The sequence below is a fragment of the Acanthochromis polyacanthus genome, chromosome 2, assembly GCF_021347895.1.
Source record: "Acanthochromis polyacanthus isolate Apoly-LR-REF ecotype Palm Island chromosome 2, KAUST_Apoly_ChrSc, whole genome shotgun sequence".
Taxonomy (NCBI): domain Eukaryota; kingdom Metazoa; phylum Chordata; class Actinopteri; family Pomacentridae; genus Acanthochromis; species Acanthochromis polyacanthus.
Window position 1 is genome coordinate 16,985,109 of NC_067114.1, and position 15,880 is coordinate 17,000,988.

At 38.3% G+C, this 15,880-nt stretch overlaps 1 protein-coding gene across 1 annotated transcript; it reads right to left on the minus strand.

The window, feature by feature from the left end:
* Positions 1-14: 14 nt before the first annotated feature.
* On the minus strand, positions 15-13,911 carry LOC110961230 (nuclear receptor-binding protein-like). Its single transcript, XM_051944066.1, has 18 exons — positions 13,771-13,911; positions 12,971-13,373; positions 12,053-12,175; positions 10,202-10,303; positions 9,992-10,081; positions 9,669-9,709; positions 9,442-9,536; positions 8,823-8,906; positions 8,284-8,342; positions 8,103-8,201; positions 7,827-7,959; positions 7,572-7,662; positions 6,785-6,835; positions 6,256-6,391; positions 6,025-6,078; positions 5,788-5,851; positions 2,772-2,827; positions 15-2,355 (listed from the first exon to the last, which is right to left on the minus strand). The coding sequence occupies exons 2-18, from the start codon at positions 13,202-13,204 to the stop codon at positions 2,296-2,298; spliced, it is 1,572 nt and encodes a 523-aa protein (XP_051800026.1). The 5' UTR covers positions 13,205-13,373; positions 13,771-13,911; the 3' UTR covers positions 15-2,295.
* Between the last annotated feature and the right edge of the window lie 1,969 nt (positions 13,912-15,880).

Below are 15,880 nucleotides of genomic sequence, written 5' to 3' on the forward strand. Positions count from 1 at the left end.
CAAAAACAATGAAGTGAAGCAGTTCACACATTTATTCGTAAGAACATTCTTCTTTTAAGCTTGTCAGGATACGTCTCAGAAAAAGACACACATTTATTGACATTCATGTCATATACAAAATATAAGCATTTCCAAATGTAACCAAAAAGCTCACATAATGGAGAAACAGGCTAAAGCTGCCCACCCTGTACGATTATTTAATAACCAGTTTCATCACCACCAATAAATAGTGTGGAAAAGACAGAACAAAGAGAAAGACAGAGGAGATGAAGGGGCGTAAGGGAGAGAGTTGGTTTAAAGCTCCTGTGATCACATTGGTTTTGTTTTACCTCCTTCTCTGTACTAGAAGTGGTGCATTTACATTCTCCTGGCTGACTTTAGAACACATGCTTGGAAAATACAATCGTAGCAGTTCACAAATAGACACAAAGACGGAGTAAAATAAAGCAATCAATGTAATGAGATAGACTACCCATTTGTACAGCAAATGAAAAACATTGTAACACAATGTTAGCCTGAAAACATTTAAAAAATACTTAAGAAATATAACAGTTTGGATTGTTATGATCTTACTGATGAGGTGTGCAACCCAACAACAAACATCGGATTAACATTCAGTCTGAAAGCTCAAAAACAGTGTTCAATTAGCTGGTAGAGAAATTATAAGACAGTGGAAGTATAGTTGTAATAAAACACCAGAACAAGGTAAGTTGGTGTGCAACAGTATCCAAACAGTTGCTGTGATTTTCTACACATACTGGATATGTTGTATTTTCTTTGCACTCATGCTGTCAGTTTAAGGTTCTTAACTGTATGAGCTTTCAGACGGAGTAGTAGCAGTAGTCCACAAAGAGTTCTGAGCCAAAACATCAGAGAAATGCCACAGGTAACTCTTAAACTCAACACATGTCTAAATAAGGTCTGTAACATATATATGAATTCAAGTGTCTGCATGCTTAGGATCATGTCAGTTAACTCAGTTTTACAAACTTGTCTGTTAGCTAATGAAAACAAAAGCAACAGAAACAGGGACAGAGACAGGTGTGCAGTGGCTCAGACTCTTTAAGAATGTGGTCTCTGTGTAAACACAGTAAACCAAAGGGAAATAAGTCAAGAAAAACACATGATCTGTTTCTGTTTTATTCAAAACACATGCTGATCTGTCAAGAAAAGGCTAGGTCCTCTCTCTGCAAGATATGGCAGCCGAGTTCAGTACACAAGTCTCATTTGAATGTATTTTAAAGGCAGAGTAGCATGTGTGAACCCAACAAGCAGCAAAATTTCATAAAACAAAAATAATATGAAAGGAGAACTTTAAGGTATGTGTGCCACTAGCAAAGCAAAATATAAAAACAAACACAAATTCAGTAAAACTGAGTTCACAGTACTCCTTAAGTAACCAAGTGATCATCCTCCAGGGAAAATTGGCAAGATGCCTTCTCAAAATGTGAAATGCATTAATGCACATACATGTTGTTCTGTATCAAAGGCTTTTAAAATTTCAAAAAATGTATCTATAATCAAGTAAACAGACAAAGTTGCATGTCTGAAATCCAGTTTTCAAACTATTCCACATATTTAATCTAAGAGGTGACTGGCTCATCAAACAAACCACAAAAGTGGAGGAGCTGGGAATGTTCTGTCACATAAAGCCTAACAAAAATGGAGCCATTGAAACAGAGAACCACATGAAATTAGGATCCAGAACAGAATGGCCTGACCTATTTTCTAAGTTTTTACTTGGATGTAAATCTATCCCTCCTTCTTTACAGTTTTGCTGATTGTCAACAGGTGGAGATTGTACAATTGAAATTCAGCAGTACAACAGCAGCAAGTTAGTTGTGACTCCAAGGAAGGCCAGAATCAGTCTCTTATAATATTTTAGATAAACCTCAATGTAAACACCTCATAATAAAATACAGCTGTGTGCTTGAGGACAAAGTGAGATAATAAAATTTAACATAACCATTTTAATAGCAAACTCAATTAATAGAATTCCAAACATATGCATGTATGTTTATATGATTTTTAAAAAAAAAAACATGAAATCACTCCAGGTGGTTTCTCTGGAGTTGTCTGGCTATTTCTTAAAGGTTTTGTGTGCTTTGAGGAGGTTTTACTTCTGTATCAGAAACCCCACCCCTTTGGTCACATTACCGCCTAAGGCTTTGTAGAAAAGACATGAGGGAAAAAAAACACTGAATTCACTCATTGTGTTGAGTATCCAAAAAGAACATGTAACAAGGTAGAGAGTGTAGTTCTGAGGAGACAGTACCATGGTCAAGGAAACCATTGCTAGTGAACAGCTTGGCTGAATGCTTCTTCTAGTAGAGAGGCGACTTTGTTTTGGTCCATCTGCAGACAGAATACAGACATTTTGAACAACCCAGGAGGTTATTAAAATACACTCAGCTTTTTGATAGAGGATTAATTGTCAAATATTGTGGTTTTGACACACAGAAAAAGTCAATTTAAAGACTGAATCATTAAGAAGAAAGATATATACTGTATATCCTTGCCCACAGAGAGATGAAGTGACTATACAACGTTAGTGTCAGTTTGGGTGCATGCCAAAGTGAGTGGGTTTCACATATATAACAGTAAATGCACATGAGGCTCGAGGCAAAAGCGTCTGTGTGTTGAAGGGTCTGACCTTGATCCTGATAAGTCGCCATTTTCAAACTCTGCTGAAATGGCAAATTCACCTACAGCATCACACACACACACAGCCAAAGTGAGTCTTTTTTTTTTTTTTAACACATGGCACCTACCTCACTGATTAAGCCCAGCTGCACCAACTCTCCAGCCATCTCTTGAAAATTCTCATCTGAAACACACACCAGTAAAGTTAGCAACAGTAATCCACAGACATGTAACACCACAATTATCAACTCTATCACACACACACACATCTGCAGATGGAAAAAGATAGGGCTTACGGTAAATATTGCATTCAGAAAATAAGGTCCAAATCTCACCACAAACACATTAAAACACCAAAGAGCAGCTGCTGTAGTCACTTTTTGCTTCTCCATTCTGTAGCATGTTAGTGTGACTTTTATATTCCTGTGGACATTAAGATTAAGTGATAACAAGCTGAGCTAAAAAGTCTGAGAGTGCAAGGACATAGGATGGAAATGCCGACAAGTTTCAACCAGCATAATCTTTGTCAGAGCACAGGCTGTTAAAACACGTTGGCTTTAGAAATATTCTTTTACTGTGCTAGAGACAGGCCAAAATTCCATATTCATTCCTCAGTTTTAGAGAGCCTGGTATATTTTTTCCTGTGTTATTAATTTTTCAATTGTCCCATGGTTCAAATAAGGCCTGCGTTTGACCCAGGGATCTAACTTCCCACAAGCTCATCAACAAATATGTGACAATAAAGTTTTGAGCTAGAAACTAACAGTACATTTCAGGTAAGGCCTATCTTTATGACTCAGCATTCAACAGTGATGCAGGAACAACTCAGAAAAGACATTTTTTTTCCACCAGGAGTAGCATCAACAAAGGATGCTGCAGTACACCTGCACAACTTCTTGTTACATCAAGTACCGCCTTGTTCTGACTCAACCATTTCTCCAACTTTATATATTGCATGATGAAAGTGCAACAGCTCACATTTTTGTAGTAGTAAGATACCTTTGGGAGTAACACACCAAAAAGCTGAACTGCCAGTGAAACACAAAGGGCCCTAAATAAAAAATAAAATGTATGCATAGTTGCTCAAAATATGGAAACACAAGGAATGTTGGACGCTACTTGACTAAAACATTGGGGACAAATATTCACAACAAACAAGTTAAGAAGTTATATTGTGAAAATGTTTCCAAACTTTCGATGCTTTCTTTCTCCTAACTCTGCATAACCCTCCTATCAGTGCTGATCTATTATTTTAATAAATGGAGAGTAGTTCATGCAGTTCCTTTTCACTGTTGTTTTAGTTACCTCCCCAAATTGAGACATTCTTTGCCTGTGACTAGCGAGCAGAGGAGTTGTCATGGTCTATCAATTTTTAATAACCTAGCTGTCAATTTACACCTAAACCAGGAATGCGGCTGAGACAACAGAAACAACAGGAAGAGACATAATCTTCCCACAACTCCAACATTCAGGAAAGAAAAACACCAATAGCCCTCAGCTAAATGATGAAGAAAGTGATATGGCTTATTCCATCCCAAAACACCAAATATTCAGGAAGGTGGTTGCAGCACCATCTTCAATTTTACCGTGGGTGCTGGTGGTGGAAGATCATGATAAAAAAGCTTTGTGTGCAAAATTACAGGCTTATACTCCCAATAATTTTGGCACATAAAGTTTTTTTTAATCATGATCTCTCACCACTATCTTCCAAAGCCAAATTGAAAATGGTGCTGCAACCCCCATCTGTGAATTCAGACGGAATTGGTCATATTTAAGTTGAGGTGTGGCTTCCTTGTTTGTCTGCTTCTTGCGCTCCAATTATAATCATACAACAAAATTCATTTAGAAGAAAAACAAGCTTATATTGTGAATGCATTATAGTAGGCCAAGGAGGTGAAATTTGAGAGGCTCAGTTAACTGGGCGACCCTGCACAGAGTGACTTTGGACTTTGGTGTGTTGATAAGGAGGGCTCTGAAGAATATCTGCTGATATCAACAATAGGGTATATTTACAAAGAGAACAAGGTGTGTTTGTGAGACTGATTAATGTGTATGGGTGTGGAATACAGTATGTATGCCGACGGAATTAGGGTGACACTTGATGAGAGAAACAATGAAAGAGCTGAAGAGATAAAATAATTTGAACGGATGAGTGTGTGTGAAACACTGAGTGTGAGTGTGTGCGAATGAGAGACAGTTGATGAAAGCCTGGGAAGACATGGGCAGAGGAGGTGACAGCTGTCAGCTGCAGCCTTTCACAGGCCTGACATTCCCCACACGCCTGCAACATTATACATGCCTACCATACCTGTGCGTGCATGAGCATATTAGATCATACTGACCAAATTATCTGACCAGTTGTGTGATATACTCCCATTTTCCTCTCTTTGAAGACCCTTTTTGTTTGCAGCAAAGTAGCAAAATAAAATACTGATTTCTTGGCATGTATTTTTGAATCAATAAGTTAAAATTTGTAAAAAAAAAAAAAAAAAAAAAAAAAAGATTCACTGTTGCTTTACAGGATAATATGCATTCTAACAGCATTGTGGGAATTAAGACAAAATATTATTGAAAGACATTTAAATATAATTGTACAAATAGAACTACATGGTTTTCACGGCACATAAGCAACAGCCAGTCTCCCTGCCTAAAATAGTCTTGCACACTGCATATTCTAACGCCTTTCAGGCTCTCTCTGGAACTTCACTCTCACTTTCCTACAAGCCTCAGCACAAGCACACGAAAACACAGAGAGGTACTGAATGTTAAAACTATGTGGGAAACATCTGTAAACAGCTAAGATGTCATTCCCTCAACAATCCCATAACGCAAGCACTGAATGCTTTCTGGTAGGACTTTTTTTTATGCCACACATGTAGATGTGCTTGGAAGGAGAATGAAATCAAGCACACACCTTAAGGAATAGCTGCTAATCTTCTCCTCAACCTCACCTGAACTAGACACGCATTCATTTATCCAATTGTCTAATTTCTGCACAAAGTGCTTGTGTAGCGTTATTATTTAAAGCATAAAAAACATTTCAAAACCTTGTGAGAGGCTGAGTGGATGTTTGATATGAAATCCCTGTGTCTTTAAGCTCACTGCATGTCTCATACAGAATCGATGGTATAAAGTTGATCTTACAGGGTAACATGTCACAGCTTAGATGTCTATTCAGCTTATCCTCCAGTTTCAGCAGTAATGTTAGCTAAAAGGAAAGAAACAGAAAACCACAGAGTGTTACTTTTTAAGCTCATGTTTGTTGAAGTCATAAAAAACTGTTGGAATATTATGATGCTGTTCGTCAATGACGCCAACTTAAATTTTTGAGTAAGGTGAACAATAGTTAATCGACCTGTAAATGTTTTAACAGAGACTCACATGATACTTTGCTCCCTCCTCCACGGGTTCAAAGTTACACTGCATATAAAGGACCTGCAGAAGAAGCATGTGTATAGGTCTCTAATAAAAGTGGCACAATTTTAAAGCAATAGTTTACACTACTCCAGCAAATGTCAGTATACATCTTGATTCAGTGAAGCACTGGATGATCACTTGTGAAATGTTCATTTCACTGCTTTTGTAATGTGCTGTATAAGCTGTTATACCCACCCTCCGTGTCTCAAGCTCTGCAGGCTCAGGCGTGGGGGATTTAACCAAAGGGATGACAATGGGAGATTTAACAGTCTCCTGCTGAGCGTGCTGTGGACAGGGCACCCCAAACGCTGTCATTGGATAAATACCATTCCTGATCCGGGAAGAAGAGGGGGCAGTAAAGAAAGGGACACATTGAGAAAACATGATAGAAGTAGTAATGAAGAAGAAAGACAGAGAAGTTGTAAAAGGAGTGGGAGCTGCATACACTAACAAATATAATTAGTTTCAGACACAGAGGTCCTAAATATAACAATTATGAAAAAATAGTATGTTGCACAGATAGAAAGAGGTATTAGCATTAACCCGAAGCATGTTAGAAACCAGTGAAGGGTGTAGAATGTTTTACAAGAACATTTAGCACAAAGACAGTCAGATTGTCCACTACTGCCTCCAAGTGGCCGGATAGTGTTGTATCTCTAAAGCTTTAAGACATTCAGTGTACACTCTAACAGCCCTACTTGCTGCACACTGCTTTGTTTCTTACCTCACATCCTCCAGGAATTTATCAAGCTCCAAAGCAGGAAACTGTGAAAGCCTACAGAAAAAAAGAGGTAAAACTTGATGGTACTATTTGAAAATTTTAAACAGCAGAGTGTAAAGTAAGATACTATACTGTCCCCTGTAATTCAAACATATGAGTTCATACAAACACAAGCAAGTTGCTTATGTGACCATTTTATGTTGTTCATAAACATCTGCCCTAGTACTAATAAATTAGGTAGGAAAGAATCAAAATGAATGCTATTACTGTTATAACAACATCCCTCTTAGCTACAAAATTCTGATATTATTTATTTATTTGTGTCATTTATTTGATCAGGGACCATGCAATTAACATAGAACGCATACAACTGATGCATTATATACAGAGTGTACAGCATTGAGCTCATTTTCAAGGTAAAAGTAGTTAAAGGACCAACAACACAAATAAAAACAGCACAGACATTAAAAACCTATAACCCCCCCACACACACAAACACGCACAATGACGCAGTCCACAGTCAGTCAGACCTCATAGGTGGGTACATTCTTGTTTTACTTTCAGCCAATACTTAATTTTTGCTGTAAAAGTTTTTAAATCTGCTATTCTATTAATTTCGTTTGGTAATGTGTTTCAGATGTGACAGCCTGTGATTGAAAAGGCTGACAACATCTTTGCATATTGTGTAACATGCTTTTTATTGCATTAGCACGGGTATTGCTGTTATTTCTGCTGTATCTAACTGATGCTGACTCTCTCGCAAAGGTGTTTATCAGCTTCTGCCACTTACTTGAGCTGAACATCCTCTTTGGTCACAGCAATGACGAGGTTGGGGTCCAGGTTCTTTGTAATCTCCTCCAGAGCATTCTCTGGAATCATATCTGGACAATTATAAAAATTAGTGAGTTAATTAGATGATACTCCACTTTTAACTATGATGTGGGATGCATGTAAAACAAGACGAATCATTGAAGTTATACTATCTGATCACTTTTCTGGTCAAAGAAAACATTTTATAATCTGCATGTGTGTGCTATAGACTCACGTTGGTGGCTAACAATGCAGTGTGCAGCCAGTAGTTTTAAGAGCGGGACTTCAAACAGCGCCTGGTTAAAAAGAAGCTCCTTGGCTGTAGGCCTTGTGCTGGGATCACACTCCAGGCATTTTTGGATTAACTCCTACAGATATAAGCATCTGGGTTACACACTGATGTATACAAAAATGGGAATCTCATATAAACACCAAGGCGCGCTAATATACACACAAAGCTTAGCCTGTGACATTTCAAAATATTCATTAACATGCAAACACACTATCTCACCCTCTGCAGTGGGTCCTCCAGTAACTGAATAGCATTGTTGATGGCTTCCTGAGAAACATAAGAGGATTCTCCGTTCCCCTGAATCTCCAAAAGTGCCATCTGCAACACATCAACACACACTGGCAGAATGCTTTGGAAAAGGCTTGTGTTATTATATCATGCATTATGGTTCCCATCTCACCTCCAGGGCACACATGCCAAACGAGTAGATGTCTGCAGCCGTCGTAACATCATCGTCAGCTACAAAGAGTAAGAAAAAAGTAAATAAAGAGAAAAGAACACCTTAATAACAGCAACTCAGTTAATAAAGGAGACATTCACGAGCAGGTATAAGACCGTACTAAAACTAAATAACTAAATACTTTGTCCTTTGAGCTATCTCAGAATGTTAATTTTAATTTATCTAGGCAATTCTTGTTGGGCTGATTGTGTCATAATAGATGCACTAAAAAGTTTGCCATATTATGTTTTTTACAATGTTATATTTTTAAAACAAGGCACTAACTCGAACACATTACTCCACCTTCATTTTATTCTATCACTATATAGTATTGTGGAAAAAAAAAATATCTCGAGTTCAGGGTATGCTTTTTCCTCATATTCGTGACATATTTCAACCTATTTTGCAATATGTTCATACATCCAGTTTGCCTTCAAGGTTAGGAAACTGTAATTATCAGTAACATCAGAAAAAAAGAGTGTCATTTTGGTCATGTCTACCTCCATATTCTGGGGCAAAAAAGTGCAAGTTCTTCTGCTCTTCGTGACACGTCTTCACATGGCTGTTAATGGTGTCTGGAGCGACTGCAGGTGGGACAGGAAAAGAGAACATATAGAATCAGAACAGAGACCAATGAGGAAAGTGAGTATGGAGCAAAAAGAATGAATATACAGACCAAGGAAGTAGGAGAGAAAGAAGAACAAAAGCGAGAGTACAAAAGGCAATGTAAATATCACCTTTATATTGTGCAAACATGACCTGCGTATTGTGTAAACTATTGTATGGTGTAGGAGGTCTGGAAGGTTTGTGGCTGGACTTTCACTGCAGCAGTATGTACACGTACAACAGTGGTTTCGTAAACCCCACCACACACCACCGTTGTTTATATCTGACACAATGTGCGGGTTGGCTTGTACAAGACACTAATTTTGTCACACAAGAAGTCACGGGTGTTCAAACTGTCAAACAAGACATTTCTGTTGTGCAATCATACAAATTTACTGTACATTTATGTGAAATATCCAGTGCTGAAATCCATAATTTAGTATCATTTGACTCCATCAATGTTGCTTCAGCTCCACTACCTAAAATGCTGGGATGAAACCGGTGTAATTCTACCTGATCCGATCTTGATGAGCCCGTTGTGCTGAATGAAGACAGTGTCGCAGGTCAGGTTGCCATGGATGATGGGTGGGTCACATGAGTGGAGATAACTGCACAACAGGAAAGTAAAATCACAAGTACAGAAAAGGTCACAAAGGGTCTGGGTTGCTTTCCATCAGAGTGCATCTTTCTGTGAAGTAAAATATTGAATTTAACATAATGTCTGCAGAAGAGAAACCAACCTGAGAGCAGACAGGATCTGTGTGCACCACCTCTTCCAAGCCTGTAGGACCACATATCTTATGAGAGTGCTTTCTAGCTGGTTTCCAAAATGAACTAAGTACAGCTCCCACCATGTCATTTAGCTTAGATCAAAAGCAGCATACAGTATATTTAAAAAATCCTAATGTCATATCATTTTTACTGTATGATTATGACTACTACTACTCTGTTGTTCTGGAAAACAAATGTTACTCTTTCTGCATTGAAGATGGAAAGAATAAAGACAACTTCTCACATATCTTTGCTCTACTAAAAGCACATCATACATAATGTCAGCTGGCACCTTTTCATTCATGGTCTTGTGGTTCTTTTTTGTCTTCTTTAGAAACTGCTTCAAACTTCCTGATGACATATATTCAGTAATGAAAATTACCTGAGGAAGAGAAAGAAATTAGGAGACACCACATGGAGAGACATGATTCCAGTGTAACTTGTAAATATGAGAAACTATTTATGGAAGAGCTGATAAATTCTTGCAAGGCCTGAGACTCACCCTGGCCCGGTTGTCCTTTGTGTCAGCCCAGTACTTGTGAAATTTGACAATATTGGCATGTTCCAAATGGATCAGGTTATCAAATACAGCCTTCACTTTTTCCTAAATTCAAGCAAAAAATACAAAGCACAGCACAATTCTAATAAATTACGATTAGATGTCGCTTTTGCATCAATTGTAATTTAGCTCACTATGACAACACTCATCGAACTGAACTCAGTAATGTCATAACAAAGGAGGGCTCCTGACTGAGTCCATTTTTAGAGACGATACTGCTCAGTTTTACAACGAAGAGTACAAATGTGACCCTTCTAATATGGCAGTTGCTTTAAAAAACAAAACAAAACAAATCCATCATCATACATGCAAAACATTAGGAGGGATGCAGAATTGAAGTGTGTGTGCATAAGTGTGTGTGAGACAGAACGATGAGTGCAGACCGCTAACATAAGGCTTTTGTCACCATAACATGACATTTAGACAATTCTGTGCGGGATGCCATCTACCTGTGTCTGATCTGTAAGTAAACTATTTCTGCTCTTACTTGGCCTACAGATTGATCTTGGAACTATCGATTCATTTTTTAAAAGAACAGCTCTATTAGATCCTCTAATATCACTTAAGTCCAAAATTTCTACTGAGAACTATCCAGCTGGTGATCTTGATCTTGTGTTGGAAAAGGCTCACTGTTCCCTACAGGAGTGGCTGGTGCGATTTTTGTGGCCGAGGTATTGCAAAGAAAGAAACACCATGTATGAATGTACGTATGTACCGCCCTGAGTCAACTTTTGGGAGGAAACGTTTACTGACTCGACTGAAAATGTTAAACATGACGCACACATTAAGCACACCAGCATGAGGAATAGCCAATGCAGGGACAGATAGATTCATTGCAGCACATCTAACATAATATATTTTTAAAAATCTACACACACTATTTCACTGTGTGACTTATTCCTTCAAAATTAAACAATACATTGTTGTTTTGTAAATTGCTTATGTATTACCAAAGTATTTATGATGACTATAGTTAAGATGAAATCATCAGGAATGCACTTCTTTGGAGCCCTGTATGGTGCTGCTAAGTAAACTGGTGATGTTAGTTAGAGCTATAGTAGAGACTGTTTGATGAGACCAAGCTTCAGTAGAACTAAAGTGGTGTTACTGTTTAAGTACAAATGCACCGATGAAAATAGCAAAGCTACTCATAGTTTAAGAACAACTTAACTTTAGTTCTCCCTTTCCACATTGCAGACTCTGAGCTACATTCTGACTCACACTAGCCGAGCCCAACTTGATCACTGTGATCACTGATGGCTTGTGTCATATATTTTTGTGACTTTATGATACTGTAATACACTCTTAATCTTCATGTGGAACATTTTTTTGTGTCTGTAACCTACTAATTTATGCCACTGTCTGCCTCGACCAGGACACTCTTGTAAAACAGATTCTTCATGTCAATGAAGCCTTTTCCTGGTTAAATAAAGGTTAAAATACAAAAATATACATACTACAACTTTCACTAGTTTCTTTTAGTCTAGCTTTTACTCAACTTGTACTCTGTTCTCTATTACTAATACAGTAATATATATTTTTCCAACTGATTTTTCTGTTTTTTTTTAAATTCTGTACATGATTAGATCACCAGATCCATAAAAACAGACAATGTTATATTCTCTTTTGAACATTTTAACAGGAACCACACCTTACATGATCTCACAGAAGAAGAAAAAAGCTTTGTATTCAAGTACAAGTCAAAATATATGACAGTCTAATCCCAAATACTACAATTCCAAAAAGTGACCATCACTGACTGTTGTATTTCTGTGCTATAATACTGGGCCTTACCTCCAGCGGTTTGAAGTTCTTTCTCTCTGAAATCATGACTTCATTCCAAACTACCTCCACCCCTTCCTCTGTGTCCATTGCCAAGTATGCAGCATCTATGCCTGGAACATTACGCTGATTCACCTACATTTTAAAAGAAAAGACAAATGGCTCATGAGATAATATATTTCACTTGTGAAATGAAACAAAACCCCAAAACATTTGACAAAAAAATAAACAGTGAGATTTTATGAGCACATACTAACTGCCATCGCCTTTCTATTTCAGCAGATGTGCTGCTGTGTTTTCATATGTTTACGATATTCTTATTCTTACCCCGTTTTCCCCTCCAGCTGTCCGCTTTGTTCCATTTTAAAATTGAAACTTGCTTTACATAACAGCTACATATTATGCTGAGCAATGGCACACTTCTTGATTTAACTTAACCAAGATTAGAACAGTTCCTATCAGATAAACAAAATACTTGAAAAAATACAAAATGATTTGGGCAATCACCCACAGGGATCACCCTGTGAAGGACTCCCTTTTTTGCCTATACTACAAACTACTTATAAAACAACATACTGGCTAGTCAGAGCACAGAGATTTACTGATAATGTTGACTTATGTAGAGCCTCTGGTCTACAACATGAAAATAGGGGATATTAATGGAAACAAATGCCATTAAAGTTTGACTTAATATCTTAATAAAGACATTTTGTACATATGAGTCCTACATTCGCATATAACCATTATTCTAAATTATATGGAATCAATACGTGATGTCTCAAATGTAAAAATAACGTTCATTTCATGCAGATAAATGTTCATTTCACTGCATCCATTAATCCAGTCAGCTCAGCTCCATGACTCTAGTATGCATAAGCAAGGGCCAAAAAGTCTCTTTTTTTAGAGCAGAACCTCTTGGTCCTTCCTCACCTCTTCTCTACGTTTCTGCCAGCGGCCACATGGACTCTCTTCCAGGATATCTGATTCATCCTCACTCTCATCCTCATCCTCTGTTGCTGAGGTGGCAGGAAGCTGTGCAGAGGCCCCAGCTGGAGACGCAGCTGCTCCACCTTGTACCTGTGGGGTATTACTGGACGTGTTCCCCGCCGTGAGCTCTGGTTTCTCCTCAGTAGCAGGAGCTTCCTGTGCCTCTGCCTCAGACATCACCACACACCTCGTAGCTTTCCTTCACCGGGCTGCTGTTCCTGCGCTGCAACGAGTGACAGGATGTGTCTTTCTCGCTTTCTCTCTCCTGTCTCTTTTTAAACCGGTCAGACATCCATGTTCTTCTCTGACCTGGCTCTCAGCAAAGCAGCACACAGGGGGGGGAGGACTGTAAACAGTGACACATATTCAGGGAGCAGGTTACAGAGCTAATGCTGCCTTTGTCAAAAAGGTTAAAGCTGCTGTCAATTGTAACGTTAAGTCACCTTTAAAATAAGTTTGCCAAAGTTACGGAGAGATGAACTCATGCCCAATGCCTAATTGGTTGCTTTGACTCGAGAAAACGTTAACAAATAGCAGCTAAACACCAGAGTCAACTCTTGAACAGGTACATTAAGTTAACTAGCTTACCTGTTCAGGCTGCTGCTAATGCTCATCGTTAACGTTAGCTTAGAGAAGTTCAACCGCCCACTCTGTAGCTAACTTTCCCCAGACTAACAAGCTAATGAAAGGCAAATAAACAGTTTGCTTGCGTAAAGTTAATGAGAAACATTTGAAAATCTTACCGTTGAACATAATCTTACAGTGGAATAGGCAGCTCTGGGTTACATACTGACGAAAAAGCAGTAATACAGCCGTCTAGACCAAAATGTTCGTCATAACAAATGAAGGGTTTCAGGTCTCCTCTCTGAGAGCAGCGGGAGGGGCGGGGCTGCGACTGGAGAGCGACTGACTGCGCAGCGAAAACGCAGTAAAGTAGCACAACTGCAACATTATCATAGAAGTACAACATGTGGGCGGGAATTATTAATATTCAATTGGATTTACTGTTCAGAAATATTAAACATTATGTATGACATCGTTTTTGTCCTCTTCAATTTCAATTGCAGCATAGTCTGTGGAGTCCGTAAGGCAACGCAACGTTTTGTGCTGTCACTACAAGAAGTCACTATTAAAAATAAAAATAACGCACTGTAAGAGTGAATGTAAAAGTGTCTGCATTTTCAGGAGTCATGTGTTCACAGCCACTGGCAAAAAAAGAGAACAAAACAAACAAATAAAACAAAACAAGGTACAGATTTCGGGAAGAATAAATCAATAATCTGTAAATAACAAAGTAATAAATGGGAAGAATTAATATTTAAAACAGTAAGCACTTGGACAGAAAGTAGTTCTTTGGGCAAAATGAACTTTTGAAAATATTAGTACTATTTCAAGTGAGAAAAATCTTTAAAACTACAGGTCGTATTTTGGATAGAATAAAACTTTAAAATGTAAGTTTTATTTGGGATGGAAGAAAGTTAAAACTATACATACTTGTCCAGAAAGTAGTACTTTGGGTGGAATTGGGTTTAATAACTATGAGTACTTGGACAGAAAGTAGTATTTGAATGGAATAGACCTTTAAAATTCTAAGTAGCATTTTGAGTGGAAAAAAAATAGCTGAAATGAATATTCTGGATCTAATAAGTTTTGAAAACTACACATACTTGAACAGAAAGTGGTGTTTGGAGAAGAATAAACCTTTAAAGCCATAACTTTTTAGTTAGAAAGTACTATTTAGGTGGAATAAACTTTTAAAACTACAAGTACTTAAACCAAAAGTAGTATTTGAGTAGAAATAAACCTTTAAAGCCATAACTCAGTAGTTAGAAAATATTGTTTAGGTGAAATAAATTATTAAACTATAAGTAGTACTTTGGGTAAAATAAACCTTTATATAGTAGGTCATTTTTTAAGTGGAATACATTTTTAAAATTACAAACAATACTTGGGGTGGAACAAACATGTGGACCCACCACACAGTCTATGAGAGACAGCAGGTCCGATTTGTGGCACTGGCAGCGAGCAGTGACACTTTTTGTGGCACCGCGCTGGATGCCATGGTTAATGCCACTGTGCAGTGACACTTTTTGTGGCACTGCCGCGGTGCCACGGTTAATGCCACTGTGCAGTGACAGTTTTTGTGGCACCGCTGCGGTGCCACAAAAAATGTCACTGCGGCAGTGGCATCTCGCCCAAACAGTGGCATTAACTGTGGCATCCGCGTCGGTGCCACAAAAAGTGTCACTGCTAGTGGCACAAACAGTGGCATTAACCGTGGCATCCGGCGGTGCCACAAAAAGTGTCACTGCTGGCTGCCAGTTCCACAAATCGGTCTTGCCCCTACTAGAGCAGTCTATGGGACGCACACTTTCAGCGATCATCCACTGCGGTAGGTGGCGCTGTCTGACAGACCTGGGTTGTAGAAATGCGGTCCTGAAACTGCAGCTTCCACTACTGTAGACACATAATATTGGTTAAAACGTAGAAAAAATGGTATGTAGTTGACAGCTGTGGTTACTGTTCATGGTAGTTATGTTATTTGTAACGATTAAATACTAAAAAAACAAACAAAAATGTTTAACGGATGTTCTGCTGTTTGTGGTCAAAGATGGAAAAATCATCAAGATAGATACCCCCATGAAACACGAATTTGGAGGGAAAAGTTCGCGAAGGACCCACACCGTTATGTAAAGACGTGTCTATAGCTCACATACCCTTCGGTAATTTATTAAAGCTACACATTTTATGCCAGTTTACAATATTACATCTTTTATAGTAACTGGGAGAGCTGAGTGTTTCTACGTCCTCCTCAGTAGTGGGGGTGAACTATCTTGGCTCCGCTGCTCGTAC